This window comes from Onychostruthus taczanowskii, unplaced genomic scaffold (assembly GCF_017590055.1).
Source record: "Onychostruthus taczanowskii isolate IOZ18803 unplaced genomic scaffold, ASM1759005v1 scaffold24, whole genome shotgun sequence".
Lineage (NCBI taxonomy): Eukaryota > Metazoa > Chordata > Aves > Passeriformes > Passeridae > Onychostruthus > Onychostruthus taczanowskii.
This window is the reverse complement of record NW_024499684.1, coordinates 5038388-5060057: the sequence shown is the minus strand read 5'-3', so window position 1 is coordinate 5060057 and position 21670 is coordinate 5038388. Positions and strand designations below refer to the sequence as shown.

Here is a 21670-nt window from a genome sequence, read left to right as displayed (position 1 = left end):
AAACAGTCTAGAATGTGCCTTTAGAATATAAATAATGCAAATGAGCATATTTAAAAACTGAGTTGCTGTAGTGAGAAGCATGATGGGATTCTACCAACACTACTAAGAAATCTACAGAATTTAATAGTTTACTGTATCACTTTTAAGGTCTTTTATAAAAATCCTTCTGGTCCTACTACAGCAGATATCTTCTCTGTGCTAATCACATAAACTCTCAAGTAAATCCCCTTGATTTCAAAGAGATGAAGATTTCACTCTCTTTTTGCAGTGGTTGACAGCAGTTTTTCTGAAAGCCACCATTTCCATGTGAACAAGCATTTTCCTTTTCTCTCTCAGAAATATCTCCTGTTAGATTTTCCATGTGCTTATCAGATTTCTAGGACCTACAGGGACTCTTTGTCTGTATTAATCTCCAGAATCTACATTAAAATAACATTAAGGTTGCTGAGTCAAAGACCGGGAGGTTAGGAAACACCAGAATTAAGTTAAACTGATCTAATTTGGCTCCTTATGCAAATGCCTTATGAAACAATCTGCAGTCACATAATTACATGCTCCCATCTACATCTTGCTTTGGAGCATGGGGGAACCTGGATCCTCCAAAAAACAGCTCCAATTTCTTGGCAAGGCAAAATAGCGCAGATCTGCCTTCTCTCAGCAAACAGCTCCAAGGTCTCCACCGAGCTGTGCCCACAAAATCCAGCCACATTGGTCGGTTTTAATTGCTCAAAACAGACTTAAGGAAAAAATAAGAAAAAGAAGGAAATGGGTAAAGCCAGGCTGCTACAGGAATCCCTGCTGTCAGTACCTGTAGTAATCGTGGGGAGAAGCTGAGTGCCATCACAGGAGCTGTGGACACCACGTGGAACCAGCTGGCACAAGGTGCTGACCTGGGATGAGGCGTTCCTGGATCTGCCAGGAGTGAAAACCACCCCACAAAGCATCCTGGGATTTAAGGTGTTGGGTTTGTTTGGGTTTTTTTTTTTTTTTTTCAAGGGTTTAAAAAAAATACAGCTCTAAGTATTGACACAGTATGTTCCATGGCTGTTGCGTACCACAAACTTTTAATTGTTTCAGAAGCACAAACATTTATGGTTATTGTTCAAAGAAGGAAGCTGCTTCCCACCCCAGTCCTCAGCTTTGCACCACACTTTGCTGCTGCCTGTGCTCAGGCTACTCTTGCATTTTCTGCTTTAAATGACAACTGGTTTTTTGCACTATTTCTGCCCCAACGTTATTTCTGATTTATGACCAAAATTTTCAGTCTAAGAAGAAATATGACTAGGCAGAGTAATTTCAAATACGATCTGCAGGGGAAAAGAAAAGAAACAAAGAGCCTATGCCCATTCCCCACTCTTTTATATATGAAAAAGTTTGCTTTTGTATTCAAAACTGTTTCAAAGTTCACAAGCTCCTCTTGTTGTTTTTCACATTAGAAATGGGGTTTACAGTAAGAAAAAGAGGGATTTTATCAGCTGAGAGGCAGAGAGTCAAATTTAATATCTGAAAGGAAGACTACTAAGAACAACAAAATGTCTTAGACTACTAAACCCTATTTTCTTACTTAAAGGTAGGACTCCAGTGTAGATAAGGGAGGTATTTTTTCCTGACCCCTAAAGGCTTTGTGACTACCTAAATCAAATATTCTCCTTTGTGCAAAATAAGCAGAAGATTAGATTTCCACACCTTTTAACAGTGATTACACAGATAAAGAAAACAATGGTCCCTTTTTTCTCTTTTTCTCAAATAATATATATAATTACTATTGAATATTTCTATTAGGTACTTCGCCCAGCACATCTCAAATTATTGTAATAAAACCACTAAAAGACACATGTATAGTGATCTATAAATCAAATCAGTCAATAGAGAGTGCCTTTGCGTGGATATAAAATACTTGTTTGCCCCACTGCTGGTAAACCACCACCACTTATGCCTTTCATGCAATTGCTACACAAAGGTGAGGATTTTTTTTTGTTTTCCCTGGAAAATCTGGAGTTCCATAAGTTACTGTTCAGAACAGTACAGAGGATGTGGACAAGAAGACTGACACAACATGGCAACAGCTCTTTGGAAGGCTGGATAGTGATCCTCAATGTTACATTGCCTTTAAATTTTAATAGCAATACAAGATTAAATAGGGCTTTTCATCTTACTTTCTGTTTTTAAGAACTTTGCACATCTTTATTCCCAAAACTATCCATGATGTATAAAGTAGCAAGGACTTTTCAAGTCTAATTATTATGTTTTTCTGGCTTTTCTGCTTCATGCAGTACTGTCAGTCTGAGGAAGGAAAATAAATAGGTTCACTTTGATTTCAGTTGGGTCCAAGCTAATTTTTGTCTCAGACAAGCCTGTGTTATTTCATGACAGACTGAGACACAGAAACCCAAAGAATTGAAGCTTAATAAATATTAATAGGATTGAAAATCCATGAAAATGTAGTCTTGCTTCTTATTTTTAGTTTGTTTTGATTTACAAAGCCTAAAAATTCATCTTAATTTCATTTAAAAATGGTTCTTTAATTAACAACATGTATTTTCTGTATCATCATTTCACCAATGATTTCAGCTACTACAAGGCTAACTCTCAGGCACAAAGTAATCAGAAGGTTACTACAAGGCTGTCTTATAATTATTTAATCTCAATAGTTAAAAATATATAACACAATTTCTTTCTCCCTGCTTAGCAAAAAAAAAAAATAAATAAATAAATAGAGAGACATAAAACTTACATCTGCCTCCTGAACTGGTACCAGTATTTTCAGCTTCTCTGCTGCACTTGGAGCAGAATTTTCCCACTTACAAAGACACAGATATATCCAAGGATACAGAGTATATTAGTATATCAGTATAGTATAACAATATATCAGTAGTATATCAGTAATAACATTAAATTTAAAAAATTAAGTAATTTTGATTGTGGAAACCAATAGAACATATTTCCAATATGATAATTGTCTGAAAGTTTTGGTTTTTTGGTTTGTTTTTGGTTTTTTTTTTTTTTTGTTGTTGTTGTTGTTGTTTTGGGTTTTTTGTTTGTTTGTTTGTTTTTGGTTTGTTTTTTTTCTTTTTTTTTTTTTGTTGTTTTGTTGGGTTTTGATTTGGTTGGTTTGTTGGTTGGTTTTGTGTGTGTGTGTGTGTGTGTGTGTGGCTTTTTGATTTTTGTTTTGGTTTTTTATATATATATTAAGAAATCTTAGTTCCTTACTCCACGAGAGAGAACACTTTTTCACTACTAACATGACAGGAGGGCTGGATCACATCAGGGTCTGGATTACATCAGACTGGCAGCAAGATAAGGTCACTTACGGATCAGATTTTTGCTAATTCAGGTCTCTGTTTTATTACTGTGAGGAATTACTCTGATTCACTAAAAGAGAGCAAAATGATAAAGCAGATCAAGGCTGCCTACTACAGACCATAAAATGAGTATGGATATTTTAAAGGCATGCTCCTAGAAACACTGGCATTAGTGCAGTTGTCGATGTGTGCCACACACTCTAAACCGTTCCCTTTAAAAAATTCCGGGGCTGTTAAGATTACTTAGAAAAATTAAAGTAAATGCAGCAATTTAGTTGCATCTGCTGCCAGAACAAATGACATGATGACTCTGAGAAAGACATAAAAGCCATTTTAATTATCTCTTCTTTGAAGGAGGCATTGGCTCAAGCCAGACAGTCTGGGTCCAAATCTGAAGTGTTGCAAAGCTCAAGGTGAAGATTTAAGTCAGATTTAAGGAAGAAGTTTTTTTACAGTTAGGCCCTGGCACAGGTTACTCAGAGAAGCTGTGGATGCCTCTGGATCCCTGGAAATGTCCAAGGTCAGGCTGGACAAGACTTGGAGCAACCTGGGACTGTGGAAGTTGTCCCTGCCCATGGCGAGGGAAACTTGGTGATCTCAAAGGTCGCTTCCCACCCAAATCATTCCATGATTCTGCGACCCCCAGGTGTGTTAAGACCCTTTCCACTTTCATCAGCCACTTGTCAGGGACATGAGGGTGGGGCAGCATTTCAGTGGAGCCAGGTGCACACCTGAGGAGGTGTGAGCAGTCAGCAAAACACTGCATTTTCCCCACTTTTCCATGCAGGTGGTGTGGTCAGCACGCCAGGTTTGTTCTGTGCCTTCAGCATATTTAATGTCACAGTTCCAACCTGAACCTCAGGTTTGCAGGATCACTTCCTAATTTTTTCAGCTTTGCATGAACACCTTTCTAAATAGATGCAAATATAAAGCTGTACAGGTGACACACTAAAAATATAATTGAAGCTGGTGCTTTCATAAAAGCAATTAGCAATTGCTCAAGTTGCAATAGATGACAGCCTCAAGAGGATTGCTGCCCTGGCAGGGAAGTAACTGCAACTTACATTACACTCTTTAATGCTATTTTGTTATAACAGACAAGTACAAGTTGGTGATTATGTATTCATTCCCATGTAGAGCTTTTGGCTGATATTTTTGTTCACAGGCTTAGATGTATATATCTTTTTCTTCTACCTAAAAGTATTCCCTCCTAAATGGAGGCTTGTGACAAAAAAAGTTACAGTAAATAAGCAAATAAATGCAGCTATAAGTAGAGGCCAACAGAAAACTCTTTTTAGCTAAGGATGAAAATACATGACCATACACGTCTTTGTTTTGCTCAGAATTCATGCAGTGACTACAATTATGCCTATTTTATAGTAACGTTATAGCCAAACTTAGACATTTTACAACCACTTTAAACCACTTTTGTGGACCCCAGGAGTGATCCTTCCATTTTCAGCAAACTGTGGGACAAATCCTGCTCCTATAACAGTGAACAGCAATGCTTCCACCAGGCAAGGCTGTAAATCAACACCTGCCTTCAGCTATCCCTGGATAAACCCCAGGTTCCACAACTGTTCTCCATAGGAACATGCCTAAGTGAGGGCCCTAAACACATATGGATTGGATTGAGTATCTGAATATATTGCCTATTTTATAGTAACGTTATAGCCAAACTTAGACATTTTACAACCACTTTAAACCACTTTTGTGGACCCCAGGAGTGATCCTTCCATTTTCAGCAAACTGTGGGACAAATCCTGCTCCTATAACAGTGAACAGCAATGCTTCCACCAGGCAAGGCTGTAAATCAACGCCTGCCTTCAGCTATCCCTGGATAAACCCCAGGTTCCACAACTGTTCTCCATAGGAACATGCCTAAGTGAGGGCCCTAAACACACATGGATTGAGTATCTGAATATACTCTGCAGCATTTCAGTGCAATAAACAGCATTTTATCAGAAAAGGAGCAGTTCCCAACCATTTGGTCAGCCCTTTGCACTGAGCAGAACAAGATGTGACTGTATGGCACCCAATACATTGGTTTTTTTCCTAGTGCAGTTGAACACTTTTTTTTTCATGTGGTGCCTGATAGTTCCATCATAGATTACACCTTTTAATATTTCATTATTTCAAGGGATCTCCATAGCAGCAGTTGCACCATGTGGGGCAACGGCAGACTGCCACACAATGAACACTGCCACACAAGACTTAGGAACATAACCAAGTCCCTGGGAAATATCATCAGCATCTGTGGGTTTCTGTGAGCTGAGTGTTGCCTGTTCACCTCTGGTTACCCTGTGTTTTTTAGATGCACTTGTACTCTTTGTGTTCATGCATCTAAAAATAAAACCATGTTAGAAAAACATAGAAAATTGCGCTGGTTCTACGTGAGGATACAGGCTGAGTTTAAAACCCAGCTTTGGTGGGCAGCTGATGCTGCTCTTTGCCTCTTTGAGGGGCACAACTGCAGTGGCCCAAAGGCAGCGCTGTGCTGGGGGCTGGTGTGTCACTAATCCCCCTGAAGGGGCCATTTCCCACTGTTCATGTGTCTTTTTGGAGTCATTACTCAGCTCACACATGAGCTCCCCACAGTGGGGACAGAGACCCGCTCGACCACATCAGTCTCCATCCCAAGCCTCCTCTGCCTCCCGTTGAGCCCAACGATTACAGCCAGGAGCTGAAAGAGCACTGCTAAGATGCTGAGTGGTAAACACACAAATCAGGTCAATCCTTTTGCTTTCCTTGTAATCCCTGTGTGTTATTTGTTACTGGCTTTTTCTGCTGCTGCCTTCTCCTCTTCGGGCACTCAGCGCACGCACCCGGCGCTCCTGCTCTCCCTCTCCCTCACACCGTGGATTGTGGCAATCCCTTCTTATCAAAACTCCCCTGTTCTGCACTACTTCACCACATCCACTGCCTTTACATCTTCACCTCTCTTGTCTTTTCTTCACTGTAAATTCTCCAGAGCGGGGAACTTGTTTTCTCCAAGTTTGTACTAAAGCCTGTAAATTTATGGCACTCTAGGAATGTTTGATAACAGGGCTTAAATAATTAATGAAAGCTGCAGCAGCCCTTTCTTTTTTCCCTATTTGGAGGCTGTAAGGCAGCAAGACAAGTGGGAGGTAGCAAATATTTCATGGGATAAGATTAGACTTGACTCACACCCCTATGGGGGGTAACTGGCTGACAAACACTTGCACTTAGGAAAAAGTGAGATTAACTCGTGCAGGAATTAAAGAAAAGAAGCATTGCTTCAACTACATGAATCATAAAAGTGACCCAGGAGCATCAAAAACAGCCCAACCCCAAAAAATCAACTGCAATATAAAGAATGGCATGTTTTCATTGCAGCTCTACAATGATATTCTCTTCCTCCCTCTGTGTGTTTGACTTTGCAGAAGTCCATTATTTACACTAATTTTTCCATCTTCAGTGGAAAGGGGGAAAAAAATAAAGAGTATAATGGCAAATATTAGCTCATGATTTTGCAGTCCTAAAGAAGCAGCAAACACTCCTAAAATTAAAAAAAAAGTAGGTGAAACCATGGAATAAATACAAATAAGACACATGAAGACTATGAGAGCAAGAAACAGGAAAAAAAAAAAAACAATACAGAAAAAAGATAAAAGAGATTTGTTGTTATAGGAGAAGCTGTGATATGAGACAGATGTGAAATCATATCAAGAAAATTAGAATGGAGAAAAAAGCAACAAAGTAAAAAGATATTCATATATCTCAGGCAAATTTTTCAAAATCTACCAAACATTCAAATTCCCTGCATTTGTCTCCAAGCTTATGTGTCCGTCCATGTTTTTAAAACAGGAATTTGGGCCTGATCTTGTAATACTTCATTTGAATTTCAAGGCTGACTTTTGTGTAGCCATGACTTTACCCACTGAGTGCACATGGGTCCAGGTGCTTTCCACTGGAGCACAATGGATTTTTTGGTCTTCCAAATAATCAAAACATAATCCTGATGCTTATGTCAGTTTTGGTGCTAAATTTCCTGGCTTATGAAGGCAATCAAGTACTTTGGCACCAAAGAATAATAGTAACTGCACTTAAAGAAATTTGAACCTGAATGGTGCAGGGACAAAAACAGAAGCCACTTTGTCTAGTACTGAATGTTTATCAGGCAAAACATCACAAAAACATAGGGGGAAAAAAAGGGCAGTAAATTGCTTGATTTTAGGGCAGTGAAGATTCCAAAATTATTACTCTCCTAGAACAGAGGCATAATGACCAGCCTCTGAATAGATATTGGCACAGCAGGCCACACAAAAGCACTGATTAGCTGCTGTCTGAGAGAATATTCAATTCTATTTTGGCATTGATTTCTGACCTTTCTTCTTTGACTTTAATTGGTCAAGATCCAAACCTTTTTGAATTTATTTAACACCAGACAACAGTTTCTGAATTGCCAAATTCCCAGAAGAGATGGGGGGAAAGGCACTTCATAGTTTTTTCTGTCACTTCTTCAAGTTCAGCTAATTCTGGAGCTGTAAAAAACATTCATTAACAGCTGCAACATGATTTCCAATGCAACAGTTCTTCAGCTGGTTTTAGGGAAGGAAAAAAAAAACAAAACAGAGGAGCTACATCACGTCAAGCCTGATTCAGATGTCCTTCACCTTCACTGAGAAAAGAGCAGGTATTTTGAAATTCCAGACCTGTACTTTTATGGCAGTATTCAGTGAGAAAAGGATGTGATACAATCTGTTCCAGATTTTAATATTAGACAGAACCATCAGAAGCTTCTTTGTTAACTCCTAAGCCAGTGATAATCCTGCAGTTTTTTTCATCTCTTTGCATTTACAGTTAATAACATGGGAAATATTTCATGACATTTCAGAGTTGTAGCTGCTGTTTAACGAAAGCCTCCTCACCCATTGATTTACATCCACAACTCCCCTTCCAAGAGCTTCCTTCCCAAATTAAACATGCTAATGATTTTCTATGCAAAATTTAACAACCTAATAGGCTGAACAAGTCAAATGAAAATACACTAATTGTTGCCTTTGATGTATACTATTCTGCCAATTCTCTCATGAAAGCAGTATATCAGCATTAGCTGGAGTAGTTACTAAAATATAGATTAATAAAGAAAAGCTTATATATATACATGCTAAGAAGATGACACTGCAGACTGCAGAAAACACAACTTCAAGGCTCAGAAGTGACACAAATGGCTATTATACACTAGAAAACCATATTCAGAGGAGCCCAGAAAACTAGCTACTAAAGAATGAATCACAAACCTTTATCTGAATTAGCCGGCATTGGTTCATAACACTGGGTTTATGCAATAAAAGTATTCAAAATAAGATTACACAGTCAAAATAATAAATACAGAATGGGATGAGAGAGATAAAAGGCTGGTGAGAGAACAGAATGCTTTCTGCCTAACCCCAGGGATCTGAAATGAGCTCCCCCAAGAAACTGCCCAATTGCTTTATAAAGGAACATTACCATGTGCATGTATTTTTTCACCCAGAGTACAAGCAATAATGTGTTTTAGCCTATGACCAGTATCATAGAGAGAGCTTTATTACAGAATTGGTTCGTTCTGTCCTCCAGCCCAGCTCTGAGCAAGAGGTTTGATGCCACTGTGATTTTAACACACACAAAGAAAACAGATGCAAACAAACAATAAGGGAATATAAATATTCTCCAAAGAAATAGTGACACAAAATTACTTTCTATTGCTTTGTCTTTAAGAGTTTGCTTATAATGATTTGATAATTTAATCTAATTGATCTCTCTGAGTACTTCTATGGCTCTAATCACTGTAGTATCTGATTACTGGAACAGATCCATACTTTATCTCCAGATTTAATAACTAAATCTATACTTGAAATAGAGTCACACAAGTTCAGCAGAGGGAGAGGGCCAGATGCTGTGTAGCCAGGGGAGGAGGGAGAGAAAGGGAAAAGGCTACTGATGTCCAGATACACTGGAAAGGTACACTTGCCTTTGTGCCAAATCATCCCTCTGCAACCAAAGGAGTCCATTTCTGGGGTTAGAGAAGGAAAGCAGGAATGTGACATAACTAATGGGGGCAGAACCAAAAATGAGCTACTGTCTATGGCCCATGCTCCTTCAAACTGTCTTTTATGCAAGCACAAAGTAAATGTAATTATTATTATCAGCTCTTTGTTCTCTTCCAGGCTAGCCCTTCATCAGCCTGAAAATTATGACATTTCCTGAATGCATTTCAACAGCTTCTTAACCTTTTTATTTCCCAAGAGCAGGGACAATGTCAGGCAGCACTCAGAGATTTTAGCAGTGAAAAGGTTAACACCCAAAATTGCTAATGATAACAACAGTATTCACTGAGCCAGATAATCACTCACAAAGAATTTCAATCCAAAGTCACTTAAAATTCAAGGAAACCACTTTCTATTTCTTCAAGGAAGTGACAGCAGTTAGAAGAATATTCATAATTCAAACAACGGGCCAAAATTTGACTTACTGCTGAGTTTATCTATTTTCAATGGAGCAATATTAAGTGCTGGCTTTTGCTCTAGCTTAGGTGAAACTTATTTTGTGCTATGTCCTCTAACACAGGTGGCTGGGCAGAGAGGGCTGACAGCCAGGCCACTTACACCGTGCAAATATCAAGCATGGAATGTATATGGAGCATTTCTGAGAAGTTATTTGTTTCTTCCTCTCTTGTTTGACTGCTGCTTGTTTGTTGTGCTGATACTCAGCCAAACTAGCTTGTAGTTGAATATGTCAAAGCTCTGGGCAGAAAAACAGCAGCTAATATATGTTAGCAAACTCTGGAGAGAAAAATAGTTTCTGCCACTATAAACTGCAGGGTGGAATTGTGCACTGCCTTCTTCTTCACCTTATTTTGCCTAAAGGGAAAGAGCCTTTTAATCCCGTTTCTCTGCTTGGTTTGCACAGTGCCTGGCAGTGTACACCTGCTTCAACATGTGCATCAGGAGCCTCCTTTGCTGTCAGATCCCTTTCCTTGCTGCTCCCAGCTCATCATCTGTCTCCCAGCTCACCTCTGCAGGCGAACATCCCATCCTGCCCAAGCACATCTCAGCAGCTATCTTTCAGAGGTGTCAGGAGGAGAAACAAAACCAGCCTGTCACCAGCTCACAGTCCAAGGGGCAATGCTCCCTGTCACATGCGAGCAGCACAGAACGAAATGGACACGGAATGGGGTGTGAGGGGTTTGCACCAACTGCCCCAAATTCAGGGTGGAGTGGGGACTTCCACCAGGACCTCCTCAGCAATCATCAGCCTCTGCAAAACTCAAGCACACATTCTGCATGATCCTGGATCATAATGTGATTCTGGCCAGGTAGTGCCTTCAGTACTTGAACTGCAAATGCATCATGGCAAGGATTGCAGTTAATCAAGGGTTTCATGATGCTTTAAAGAAAAAACAATAGATGCATCTTTTCTTTCTTCCTTTGTGTGAGACCTCATCTATGGAGACTCTATCTAAAAGACATGGCAGGTGCTTCTGCTCTTAAGTATAGCAATTATTTATTGTTTCAGAAGTTATTGTTTCAAGCAAAAGTAATCTATTTTTCATTAACCAATGGCTCAGTTAATGACTGAAAAGTGTAGAAAACACACTTAATTCGCTCTCCTGTTCCACATAGCACAGCTATTAATTGATTCATATGGAGAGCTACTTCATCTGCATTTAGCATCAGAGAGAAACAGGGAAGGATTAAGATTTTAAAATCTAGGTTTACAGCGAGATTTCTTGTGAAATTTCTTTAAATAAACCTGCCTCTCCAACAGCCATATACTGCAATATTTCATGGATCCAAAGTACTGTACAGAGCACAGAAAATCTTATTAATAAAAACAGTCTTGGGATTGGTAAATGTGCAAAATCTTCTGTTGTCTCACACAGGTATCTTAGGCACGGCCTTCAGTTATTAAGTCCTTGTTTTAAAAAAAGTCCATTTCTTTTTGCGACTTTAAAATAAATACGAAAGCATATGAATCAATATCAATTTTGCAATCAAGACAAATTGTACTAGCTTTCCTTTGAGCTCTCAGATCTGATTATGACTGTTAGATGTACATATATATGTAGACAAATGCATGTTTCATATTCCCTTTCCACTGGGTCCATCTCATTAAGACCAATGCTTTGGGAATTAGGATTCTCAGAAAATGAGTTCTCACTGGGTCAGCTACATGCAGCTGGTTCTGTTCTGTTTGCCTGCTCACTACATTAAAAGTAATATACTAAAGAATATTAAATTAAGAGAGAAGAGTAATGTGGGCACAACATAAAAACAATCCCTGCAAGAGCACCATAGGGAGGTTGGCAAGAAAACTGGTGCAAAACTTTGGGTTAAAGGGCAGCAAGTCCTCAGGAAAACACCCCAAAAACATGAGCAAATCATGGCAGCCTAAGCAAGGAGCCTTGACACAAAGTGGATAAATTGAACTCTTCTCCAGGCCATGGGTGGATGGTGTTCAGCTCAGGGCATGGCAAATTATTGCTGGTCCAGGATCCCCCCTTCCCAGAGCTTCTCTCCCACCATTCTGTGGGAGTTTAAAACCCTGCCTTAGAGCAGACCTTGCAACCCCTCCTGAACCAAGCTGAGCGAATCAGGTGGATCAAACAGAAGGTTTGTGTAACCTGCCCGACTGCATCTGAAGCAAGTGAGGAGATTGTGCATGAGTCATTGCCCTGACCAAGCTGGGAGCAAGGGCTGCAGGAGGAGCCCAGCTGGTAGGTGGGAGGGAAGGTGGGGATGGCAGCCCCCCAGCTGGCTTGGGCTCAGCTCCAGCCTCCCCCAGCACCAGAGGGGTCTGTCCCCGGCAGAGCCGAGGCGGGTGGCAAGGTGAGGGTGGCTCCTCATTGCCCCTCGTGCCACAGGGTCAGGCTGTGCACTCATCAGTGAGCAACACCCTCCGTCAGATGAGAAACACAGAATGAGGAAACAAGCTGAAAAACTCTATGTGTCTTACTGCCATTTTTAATGGCTTCTAAAATTAGCTGAAGGAAGAGGAGAGAGATCATCTGTATGCTACAGAAGGTTGACATGAAAAAGGGTGAGAAATCTGTGATCCTGAGGTTTTGGTAGATTCTAGCATATGTTATCCTTGCCAGTTATTCCCCACCCACTCTGCAGGAAAGAAAGGGAGATGCTCCACAGGGAACTTCTGTATCCATGCTGCTTAGTCCATCTCCTGTGCCTGGAGCATCACAAGAACCTGTACTACAAGAGGATTTTTTATTCCTCTTTCCCCAACACCTGGAGGTGCAAAATTTGGACAATCCAATATATAAGGAGATCTCTGAATCTCAATAATAAAAACCTCCTCGTATTTAGTGGAGGTTTTTCAGCATCTTCAGCCAACTGTTGGAAAAGTTTCTGCCTCTGTTTAGAAAAAAAGCATGTCTAAGTACAAACTGTGCTTGCTCTGGGCTGAGCCTTCTAGAAACATTCAGCAAGATGTGCTATCTTCTTCCTACACAGTGCACCTTTCCATTAAAAATCTGAAGACAGTTTTCAGTGTAAAAATATGGAGAACAGAAAGTAAAGACAGAAAGGCAATAGAGACAAATCTTTTTCCATGAGCTTTGTGAAATATTTTCTCAAAATAACTTTGCAGAGGTTTTACTGCCAGTTCATAATGTGGATGATTCACTTCTGATATTTCTGATAAAACAATATTCAAAACTTCAAAATCTCTTCCAACTCATTTATGCTACCATTTAATTAGGGCTTCTGCAATATGTTACAAGGGCATCATTATCCCCTATAATTGTATAATAATTACAATTTTTAATGAAATAATTGCAAGTATACTAGATGTGTAGATATAATTATGGTAATTACATAAATACCTGATTTTCAGCTAATAATTAAAGAAGGCCTTTACAAAAAGGGGAAATTTAGCAAATGGAAGCTTTTCAGAAAACAAATACAAATAATAAATAGCTGCCTCTCTCCTGCCATTTCTGCCTTACTAGATTATCTCTCTCTCTCTCTCTCTCTCTCTCTCTCTATATATTTTATTTTCAACAGATTATAAAATCAGAATTTAAAAACTACTTCAATATTAAATCATACCAAGAGACCTCCATACTTTACCTCTGCAGGGCCTGATATATTGGCATTAATACAACCCAAACTTAATGATTCTAGAAGAGGTCAGCATCTCACTTGAATTGTAAGTGACTGCCAATGGCAGGAAGATGTGAATTGTGCCTAAACAACATACAAACTGTCCTGCTGGCTCTGGTTTCCTCCAAAACGTGTCCTTTTGGTCAAACCCACTGGCTATACCCTCATTAACACAGAAACCCAGCAGAATATGCATTCTCACCAGGGAAATGATATTTCAATAAAGGAACTACTTACAGAGCCTCATCAGCTGAAAAAAAAAAAAACAATCCAGTTCTTCAACCAGGGAATTTCCTTTCTCCTCAAACACATTCCTATGACTGAACTTGCTGTGTGTGTTTACTATTAGTATGAATAGGAAAGGCAGAATCCAGCCTCATAAAAAGCATGCAGAAAACTCTGCCAGATTGATTCTTGCTCTGATGGCACTAAGGGACATTAGCAGAATTCCCACAGCAGAGGAATCAGCAACAAGATATATTGCTGCTGCTGAGAGGTTCCGAAACACTTTGGCACAACTCTGGAAGGGGAAATCAGCTGCAGCACCTGGACTATGCCATTTCTGTGTCTCTTGCAATTTCTGCAAGAGCAGCCCTGAGGAAGCTCCAGTTGCAGCCACAGACCACTCTGGTCCCTGCGCTGTGCTGGAATAGAGGTGCCAACATGGCTGAAATTCAGCTTTGTCCCACTTCCCTTAGCCTTGCATTGTTCAGTGCTGCTCCTTCTTTGGATAATCCCATTATTACAAGCATGAGAAAGTAAAATAAGAGATATTAATATTAAAACAGAAGGAAATGGTTTGATATCCCAAAAACAAATCTCATTTATGGTAAGCTCATTAAAGCAGTTGATTTCTGAATTCCGAGTATAATTATTAATACCATACATATCAAAGTGGAGAAGACATGTAAATTTGACATCATAAAGTAAGTAAGAATGGAGAAGGATAAAGAATTAGGAGTGAAAATAATTTGGAAAGAAAAGAAAAAGTGAATTATACTGGAGCAACATTCAAGTTATAAGCAGATTATTAACATTGTGAGATGATCCTTAAGAATAGTTTGACGCATGTAAGCACCATGTTTAAAGCTTAAGAAAAATTCCAAAGAATACAAATAATGTTTGCATCCATGTGCATTATAAGGAAACAAAAAGATGAAGAGTATTATCACAGAGAAGGGCAAAGGAATAATACTACAATACAGGGGGGAAAAAACAAGCATAAAATAATAGTTATCCAAAAGCCATATTAGTTACTCAAAAGTTCCTCCTGAAAATGTAAATACACTTATCCAGTTATTTTTTATAAGATTTATCCATTCTGGCTTTAATGATAAATTAGAAACTAACAGATTGGAAGGAAAACCATCTCACAGATGTTTACTGAGTAAAACCAGTCCAAGCCAACAAAGGCCGGGGGAAGAAGCACAAACCAGTTTTATCCGACTTAGCATTATCAGGGTAGCAGGACTATTTTAGAGCCTGTGCGGGGGAGGATGTAGAAAATGAAAAGCAAGCAGTAAAATAATGGACAAGGAATGGAATTAGATCAGAATTTAAGACCTGTTAGAGCTATAAGCACTGTCAAGGTATATGAACAAAGCAGTGACAGCACAATGGCTGTGTGGTCAGCAACAGCCCAGAGCCCCAACAACCAGGCATTAACAGGGGACTGTGACCAGTGCTGATGGCATTTAAGATGACTGGAGTCTTAAAATACAGTCTGCAGAGTCTTCTATTGTCAAGCACTGGCTCGCCCAGAAAGAGGGCTGGAGAAAGTACATCAGAGTTTTAAGCATTTTATTTCAAATATGACATAAACCTACTGCACATCTTTGAAAAGTGCTGCTAACTGACACTAACAGCTTTAGATTGTGAAAGGATGAAAAGGTCTGTACAAGACAATGTTTGCTTCATTATCTTCTTCCATGTATTACCAGTATAATAGGAAATGCTGCAGTGGTGGCGGAGGAATGAAAAACAGGGCTTCAAAAAGGAACAGAAAAATAGAACAATTGTGGTGTCTTGGTGAGTAGCACTGGAGTTAGGGATTATGGACTACACTTGGGCCTGCTGATACCACAGGGAGTAAGGATGAGAGCTCTCCAGCCAGGACTCAGCATGGAAGGGAATGAAAGTTCAAATATGTTCAGGCAACTGCTGACACAAATATACTACAGGCAAATAATTTGTTAGGAATTTTCAGAGTGGCCTAATGAAGATATAAACCCTTTTAAAGGGTTGATGTCCCCCAAAACACACACAAAAGAATATTTTGTCAGTTTGGAAGTCATTCTCAAGAGACCCAGAGCCCTGGCAATGGTCTGCAAAGGAATGTTTTTAGTCTAGTGACAACATAACTTATTTTGACAGAGCTCTGTCTGCAGTGATGGAGGCTCACACCTTGGATTTCATATTTTTCACTCACATGGCCATAGAAAAAGGACTATTTCAGCAATTTTTGACAATTTACCATCTACTCTTCCATCACTTTGATATTATTTTGTAAATGACATCTTTAGAAAAAAGGAGTACTGATAATCAATTGACAACCTTTGCCAGTGGAAATACACATTTTAAAGGTCTCAGCTTGTCCTTTTCTGGTTGATTTCAGAGATGAACTGGGTTTACAGAAAGATCTTCATTTAAGGGAGTCCACAGGAACTGCACAAGTTCTATTAATTGCTATTTTCAAAGATCTGATGATAAGTAAACAGTTCTAGGGTAGTTAAATGGAGTACTGGAACAAACACTCTACAGAAACACAAGGTAACAGGTGAAATTTCTGCTTAGTCTTCTAAAGAATATTTCACATTGCTAAGCTTAAAGCCCTGAGGTTATCAGAGCCTCTTACAAAACAGAACTGATGTAACATATTCTCTATTGAAAACAAAGGGAGATCAAAGCAGGATGAGATTACAGCAGTGTGATTTGTGTTTCAGTTCCATGAATATATTTGTGTGTATGTACATTTGCTCCTGTGCGTCCATAGTAACCACAGCCATAACCCAGAAAGTATGGTGTGGGGAGCTTTGCTCTGAAAATCAAGTAGCCCATTAGGAGGCATAAATATTAATAGAGCTGTCTAATCCTACACTCTCAAATGAGGTAGTTCAGATCATGAGTCTTCGCATTTAAAATTTATTCACTGCCCTGACTAGAATAAGAAACAGAATCCACATGCGGGGAAGTCACAGATATTGGGCGGTCTCTGAGCCACGGATAATTCCTAAACATAAAAGTAAGGATCAAGTGATTTCTTTCCTTATTCTACACCTAAATCTCCTACAAATACTAATTTATCCAAAACTGCATCTGCCTGGCTCCATGACATTCAGTATATACCACGTACTCCTCCACATTTTCACACTGAGGCATCTTCAGGTACCATGAAAGCTTTAGTACAGGTTCCTAAGAAGGAGCACACTGTCATCCCAAGTGCAGAGCACACAGCACCTGGGGGTTCTTTTAGTGGTCATATAAGTGATCCTTTCCAAATTTTCTTTATGTAGTTGTCATCAAATTAAGAAATTCCTGGTGCAAACTGTTGCAGTGGAAAGAAATTATTATTGTGTATTAAAACACCACAGATATGCAGTTAAAGCAGGAAGCACTTGACCTCCTAAGAGGTAAGGAAACATTCTGGATCAAAAGTACAATATTTGTGTTTTGACTATAAGGTAAATTTAGAGGTCTGAAATGCCAAACAGTAGAATACTATTCAGGTAATCCCCAGAAATGCTGCAACGTTTGTCAGGAAATTCAGGAAATGCCAGAGAATAGACAATATAATTAGTATCAATCACTAAAATGGAATAACCTATAATATAACCAGGGTCTATTAAAATTTAGAGTTATAAAAACCAGATTCAAAAAGTCACACAGAATTACTCAGATGCCTTTGCACCAATTTTCCAAAACTAGCACTTGCAAACATGAGTTTCTGCATACCCAAAACAGACTTAACAGTCTGACTCTGATGTACCTGAAGACACAAAACCAGATGTTCTTTATTTTTGAATAAGTAAATTGAAGGTCATGTAACTGGAATACATGCCTCCTTTTTGTTTTGCAAAAAACATGCTGAATTGTTTCATTTCTTTTCACTCGGCTTCAGCCTATCATTCTGCAGCCTCTGCTGTGGGCACATCCAAATCCCAACAGGAGGTCATGGATATAATGCTCATTACCATCTCTAGCATGACTCATGGATAGAACTCCTTTCATTTCTACATCTATTTTAATCAGATTGCTCCCTGTTCTTAAAAAATTTGAATTTTGTAATGTCCCTCAGCTGACAATTAAGTATAAATACTAATTTATTTATTTAATTCAATCTATTTCATGTAGTAAGAAGGAATTAAACCACATGTAAGGATAGCATATGGTTGCTGCTTCAGTCACTTTCATCTTACATACCCTTTATGAATTAAAAAGATGGTGTAAAAGTCTGCCTCTGATTTCCAGATTTTCTCCTTCCAATAATTTTCATCACTGTGATGCTATGACTGTAACCTAAAAATCCAGCAAAAGAGAGAGTGTTGGGCCTTTCTTCTTTCTAACACAAAACTGATGCTATTTCCCAGCTGTGGTTGCTGCTCAGTTGCTGTGACTCTACTGCAACTTAGTCCTGCAACTCCTTTTGCCCCTGGCCGTGGGGGCAATCCCAGCCCAGGATAAATCTCAGGTTGTGCAGGGGTGAGTAGAGTGAGAGTTATTCAGAGAACACACATTACTACAGATATCTCAGCTGCCCAGCTGAAGGTATTCGGGAGCTCTCTGCACTTGTCAACAGCAAAAGGTAGGCTTTTTATGGTGCTGTGTCTGCAATGAATCTAAGTGGAAAGGTACCTACTGAATTTCAAGTAACTCTCTTTATTCTCCTTCAGGCCCACAGGACAATAAAGCATGACTTTCTCAGCTACTGGGCTCTCCCTCCCTTGACTTTTGCTATTTTTCTGATTTTTTTTTTTTTTTTTTAATTCTCATATGAGAGATGCTCTCTGAGAACAATGATGGGGATCTGCATCTTTATTTATGACTTCGTGAATCAGCGTCTGGGTGATAGGAAGTGAAAGTTGCTCAGCTAATTACACACGCTTGATGAACTGCGTAATAACTGCTGCAGCACTGCACATTAATTGAATGCATATAAATGACAGCAGTTATTCTAACTTGAATGATATGTGAAGAAGTGACGTTGCTCACAGTACCCTGATTATCTTCATTTCCAGCTTTGGGAACCCATCTTAACCAATTGTACTTTTACAGTACTGAGCAAAAATTCCCTAACGGAAAACAGAAGATGCCTCAAAGCCTGACACTTTACACACAAATTGCTTTAAGTCATTGAAAGTGGGTTTAGACATCTCAAAAAAGCATACATCGAGCAACTACAATTAACAATTAATAATTAACAGCTAGCTGCAACCAGCAGTTAGGAGCTGTAAGAGCTAAAGCCTTGGGACAAGGCCACCCTCATTTAGAGCCCAGATACTGCCTTAAAAACCTAATGCAGCGTTTAAAGAGTTATATTTTGCCCAGCTCTAGACATTTCTGCTATATGCTTTCTAAAATGTATTTTTTTTTAATAACAGGATAAAAAAGAGATGGATTACAGCTAATAGGCTACTGTGCATGTCCACAGTACTCTTTGCTTATCCCAAAAAGCATTCTAATTCACATGTAGTCCAGCTCTAAGGTAACACATTACTTTAAAGAAAACAATAAAGGAAAATCATTTGATGCAAAACAAACGTGCATAGTACAAAATTAGTACTTCAAAACTAGCACCAAATGCCTCCTTTGAATCAGCACCAAAATAGACCTTCTCTGTTGCGTGTCAACTGCTTGAGGAATTTGCAAATATTCACAAAGAAATCTGCAAACTCTTCCATAGTATTTAACACAGAAAGGGGAGAAGCCAAGTTTCCAAAGCTTCCAAAAGCAGTCTAGCTCCCAATGTACCATGTCACAATATTTTAACAGTTTCTTACACCCCTATTAAGAGTTTTTGGGCTTTGACAAAGAGAGCTGTAATCACAGAATAAAGGAAATCAAAGCTCACTTTTAGAAGTGCGTAAACGAAAAAAAAAACTGTTTCACATCTACGCTTCAGAAAAGTTAACCCTGTTCCAAGAAAACAGGGAATTTCCTGGAGAAAGCCAGCGCAGGTCTCAGCCCTGCATTGCTGAATTGCTTCCCAGCCATTATGCCATGGTTCTGGAAGGGAGAGCTGTGGGCTGTGCCAGCCCCTCCAGTGGCAGCAGTGCCCAACCCAGGGCACAGAGCTCTCTCCTCTGCATCCACACACAACATCCCATCCCCTGGTGCCCCCGACAGACACTGCCCAGAGCTCAAGGCCAAGAGAGAAGCTGCCAGCACTGTCACTGGAGAGAGTGCCAGGCAGAGATGCTCAGGTGCAACTGAGTCCCGGCTTTACCAAAGTTATCTTCTCATCTGTTATACACAGACCTCTCTTTAAACACCTCTCCACCAGGACAAGACAGTCCCTAACAATTCACAGCACTAGCAATCAACCTCTTTCACCTGTATTATTCCTTCTCCTTTTCCAAGATTTCAATCTCTCCCCCGGTTTGTTTGTTTGGTTTGGTTTTTTGTCCACTTTATACATACCTCCTTTTCTACAAATTTTCTTGCCGGGTTTTCTGGCACATTCCTTGGATATTCTTTTGACTGAAAAATGAATAGAAGACTAGAAAATAACATGGAGCTCCGTCACAGACAGTAGGAGCATGCAACACCACTATCTAACTTAAATATGACCTGCTTCATTAGGTGCGGAGGATTCTCAACTTGTGCCTGCACATGCAATGGAAAAGATGTTGATGCATCTTCCCAGAAGTCAGTGGGTGACAATGAGAATTAGGCACCAACTTTGACCTAAAAATTACACGTGCTGTGGGAGAAAAAAAAAATGAGTGTAGACAGAAGGAAAGAAATTTTAAAAAATAAAAATCAAAAAAGCAAGGACAAATACACACAGAGAAAAGCAGCATGCACACATGTAATAAGCTGGCATGCAAACAGAGAAAGCCATGCACGCTACCAGTACACGTGAATTAATATTGTTAGAGAGTAGAACAGGAAAATAAAAAGATCTCCCTGTTTCGCCTGCTATTAACTCACCATCCTCAGTTGGGACATAGATATTTAAATAGAGGCAGTCTTCGTTCTGATCTTGTACATAGGTTGAAACTACATCCAAGTTATTAGTAAACCACACGGGAAGCATGACTTCAGGCAACCTGCCTTCTATAATGTTCTGGGGACACACTGGAGCAAACTGGGTGGTGTTTTTGACATCTGCCCATGGAGACGGAGGCTCAGGAGGTTGAAAGCGGCGCTCCCCTGTTGGAGGGGCAGCGTATGGAACCCCGAGGAACTGAATAACAGGCCCCAAAATTTCATTATTAAGTTCCTTCTTAATCCCTCTTATCTTGCCAAAGTTGGTGGTCACCACTGGGTTGGTATCATCCAATTTTTGGGAGGACACAGCTGCAGCGTGAAGCAAAAATCCAAGAATAGAAAAAGCAAAAGTGGCATTCAATCCCGTGTGTAGCAGGCGGACCACCGTCGCTCTCCATACACAGTTCAGCCACATGGATCTTGGAAAGGCCATGGTCCCACATTAGTTGTGTCACTAGAGTGAAGCAATCTGATTTGTATCCACTGGTGTAAAAACAGGGCGACCGAAGGAAACAGATCAAGTTTCCTAAATAGGTGCCTGTCAGAAAAATCTCAAAAGGCTTTTCATGCGGTAAGTATCTTCCATTGATTTCACACTTATTGAAGCTGCATCTTCACTCAGCACTATTTATCAGACTACATCCTATTGACAATTCTGTTTTCCATAGCAGCAATATGAAGAGAGCAGCCATTTACTGCAGAATCCCCTCTTATAAATCAAATCCAGTTAGCCGCAGGTCTATATCCTGGAGAAAATGAAAATAAATCATTAGTATGAAAGAGCTAATATGAGCAGAGTGATAACTAGGTGTTTAACACGTTATTTACATACATTAATATTTGCTAGAGTCATGTAAGTTAAACTGCAGTAGTTTATGGGTCCATGAAATGGCAGGTGAAACACTTATTACTGGATTATCTGTGACGTCACTTGTTGAATTTACAGAGACTTCTCAGGAGAAACAGGACTCACAGAAAATACATTTTTAAAATTCACCTTTTCAAGAATATGAAATTCACTGCCAAGTTATGTTA

General features: G+C 39.5%; 1 protein-coding gene across 5 annotated transcripts in view; it reads right to left on the bottom strand.

The window, feature by feature from the left end:
* Positions 1 to 21068, bottom strand: part of NLGN1 (neuroligin 1) — a 292410-nt gene extending 271342 nt beyond the window's left edge. For 3 of the 5 annotated variants that reach the window (XM_041405822.1, XM_041405823.1, XM_041405824.1), the window contains exons 1-2: positions 20576 to 21068; positions 20063 to 20122 (exon numbers count right to left, since the gene is read on the bottom strand). In XM_041405822.1, the coding sequence (XP_041261756.1) occupies positions 20063 to 20122; positions 20576 to 21068 (553 nt within the window). The remainder of the gene's footprint in view (positions 1 to 20062; positions 20123 to 20575) is intronic. The other 2 variants (XM_041405825.1, XM_041405826.1) reach the window with 1 other exon arrangement.
* Positions 21069 to 21670: the final 602 nt, after the last annotated feature.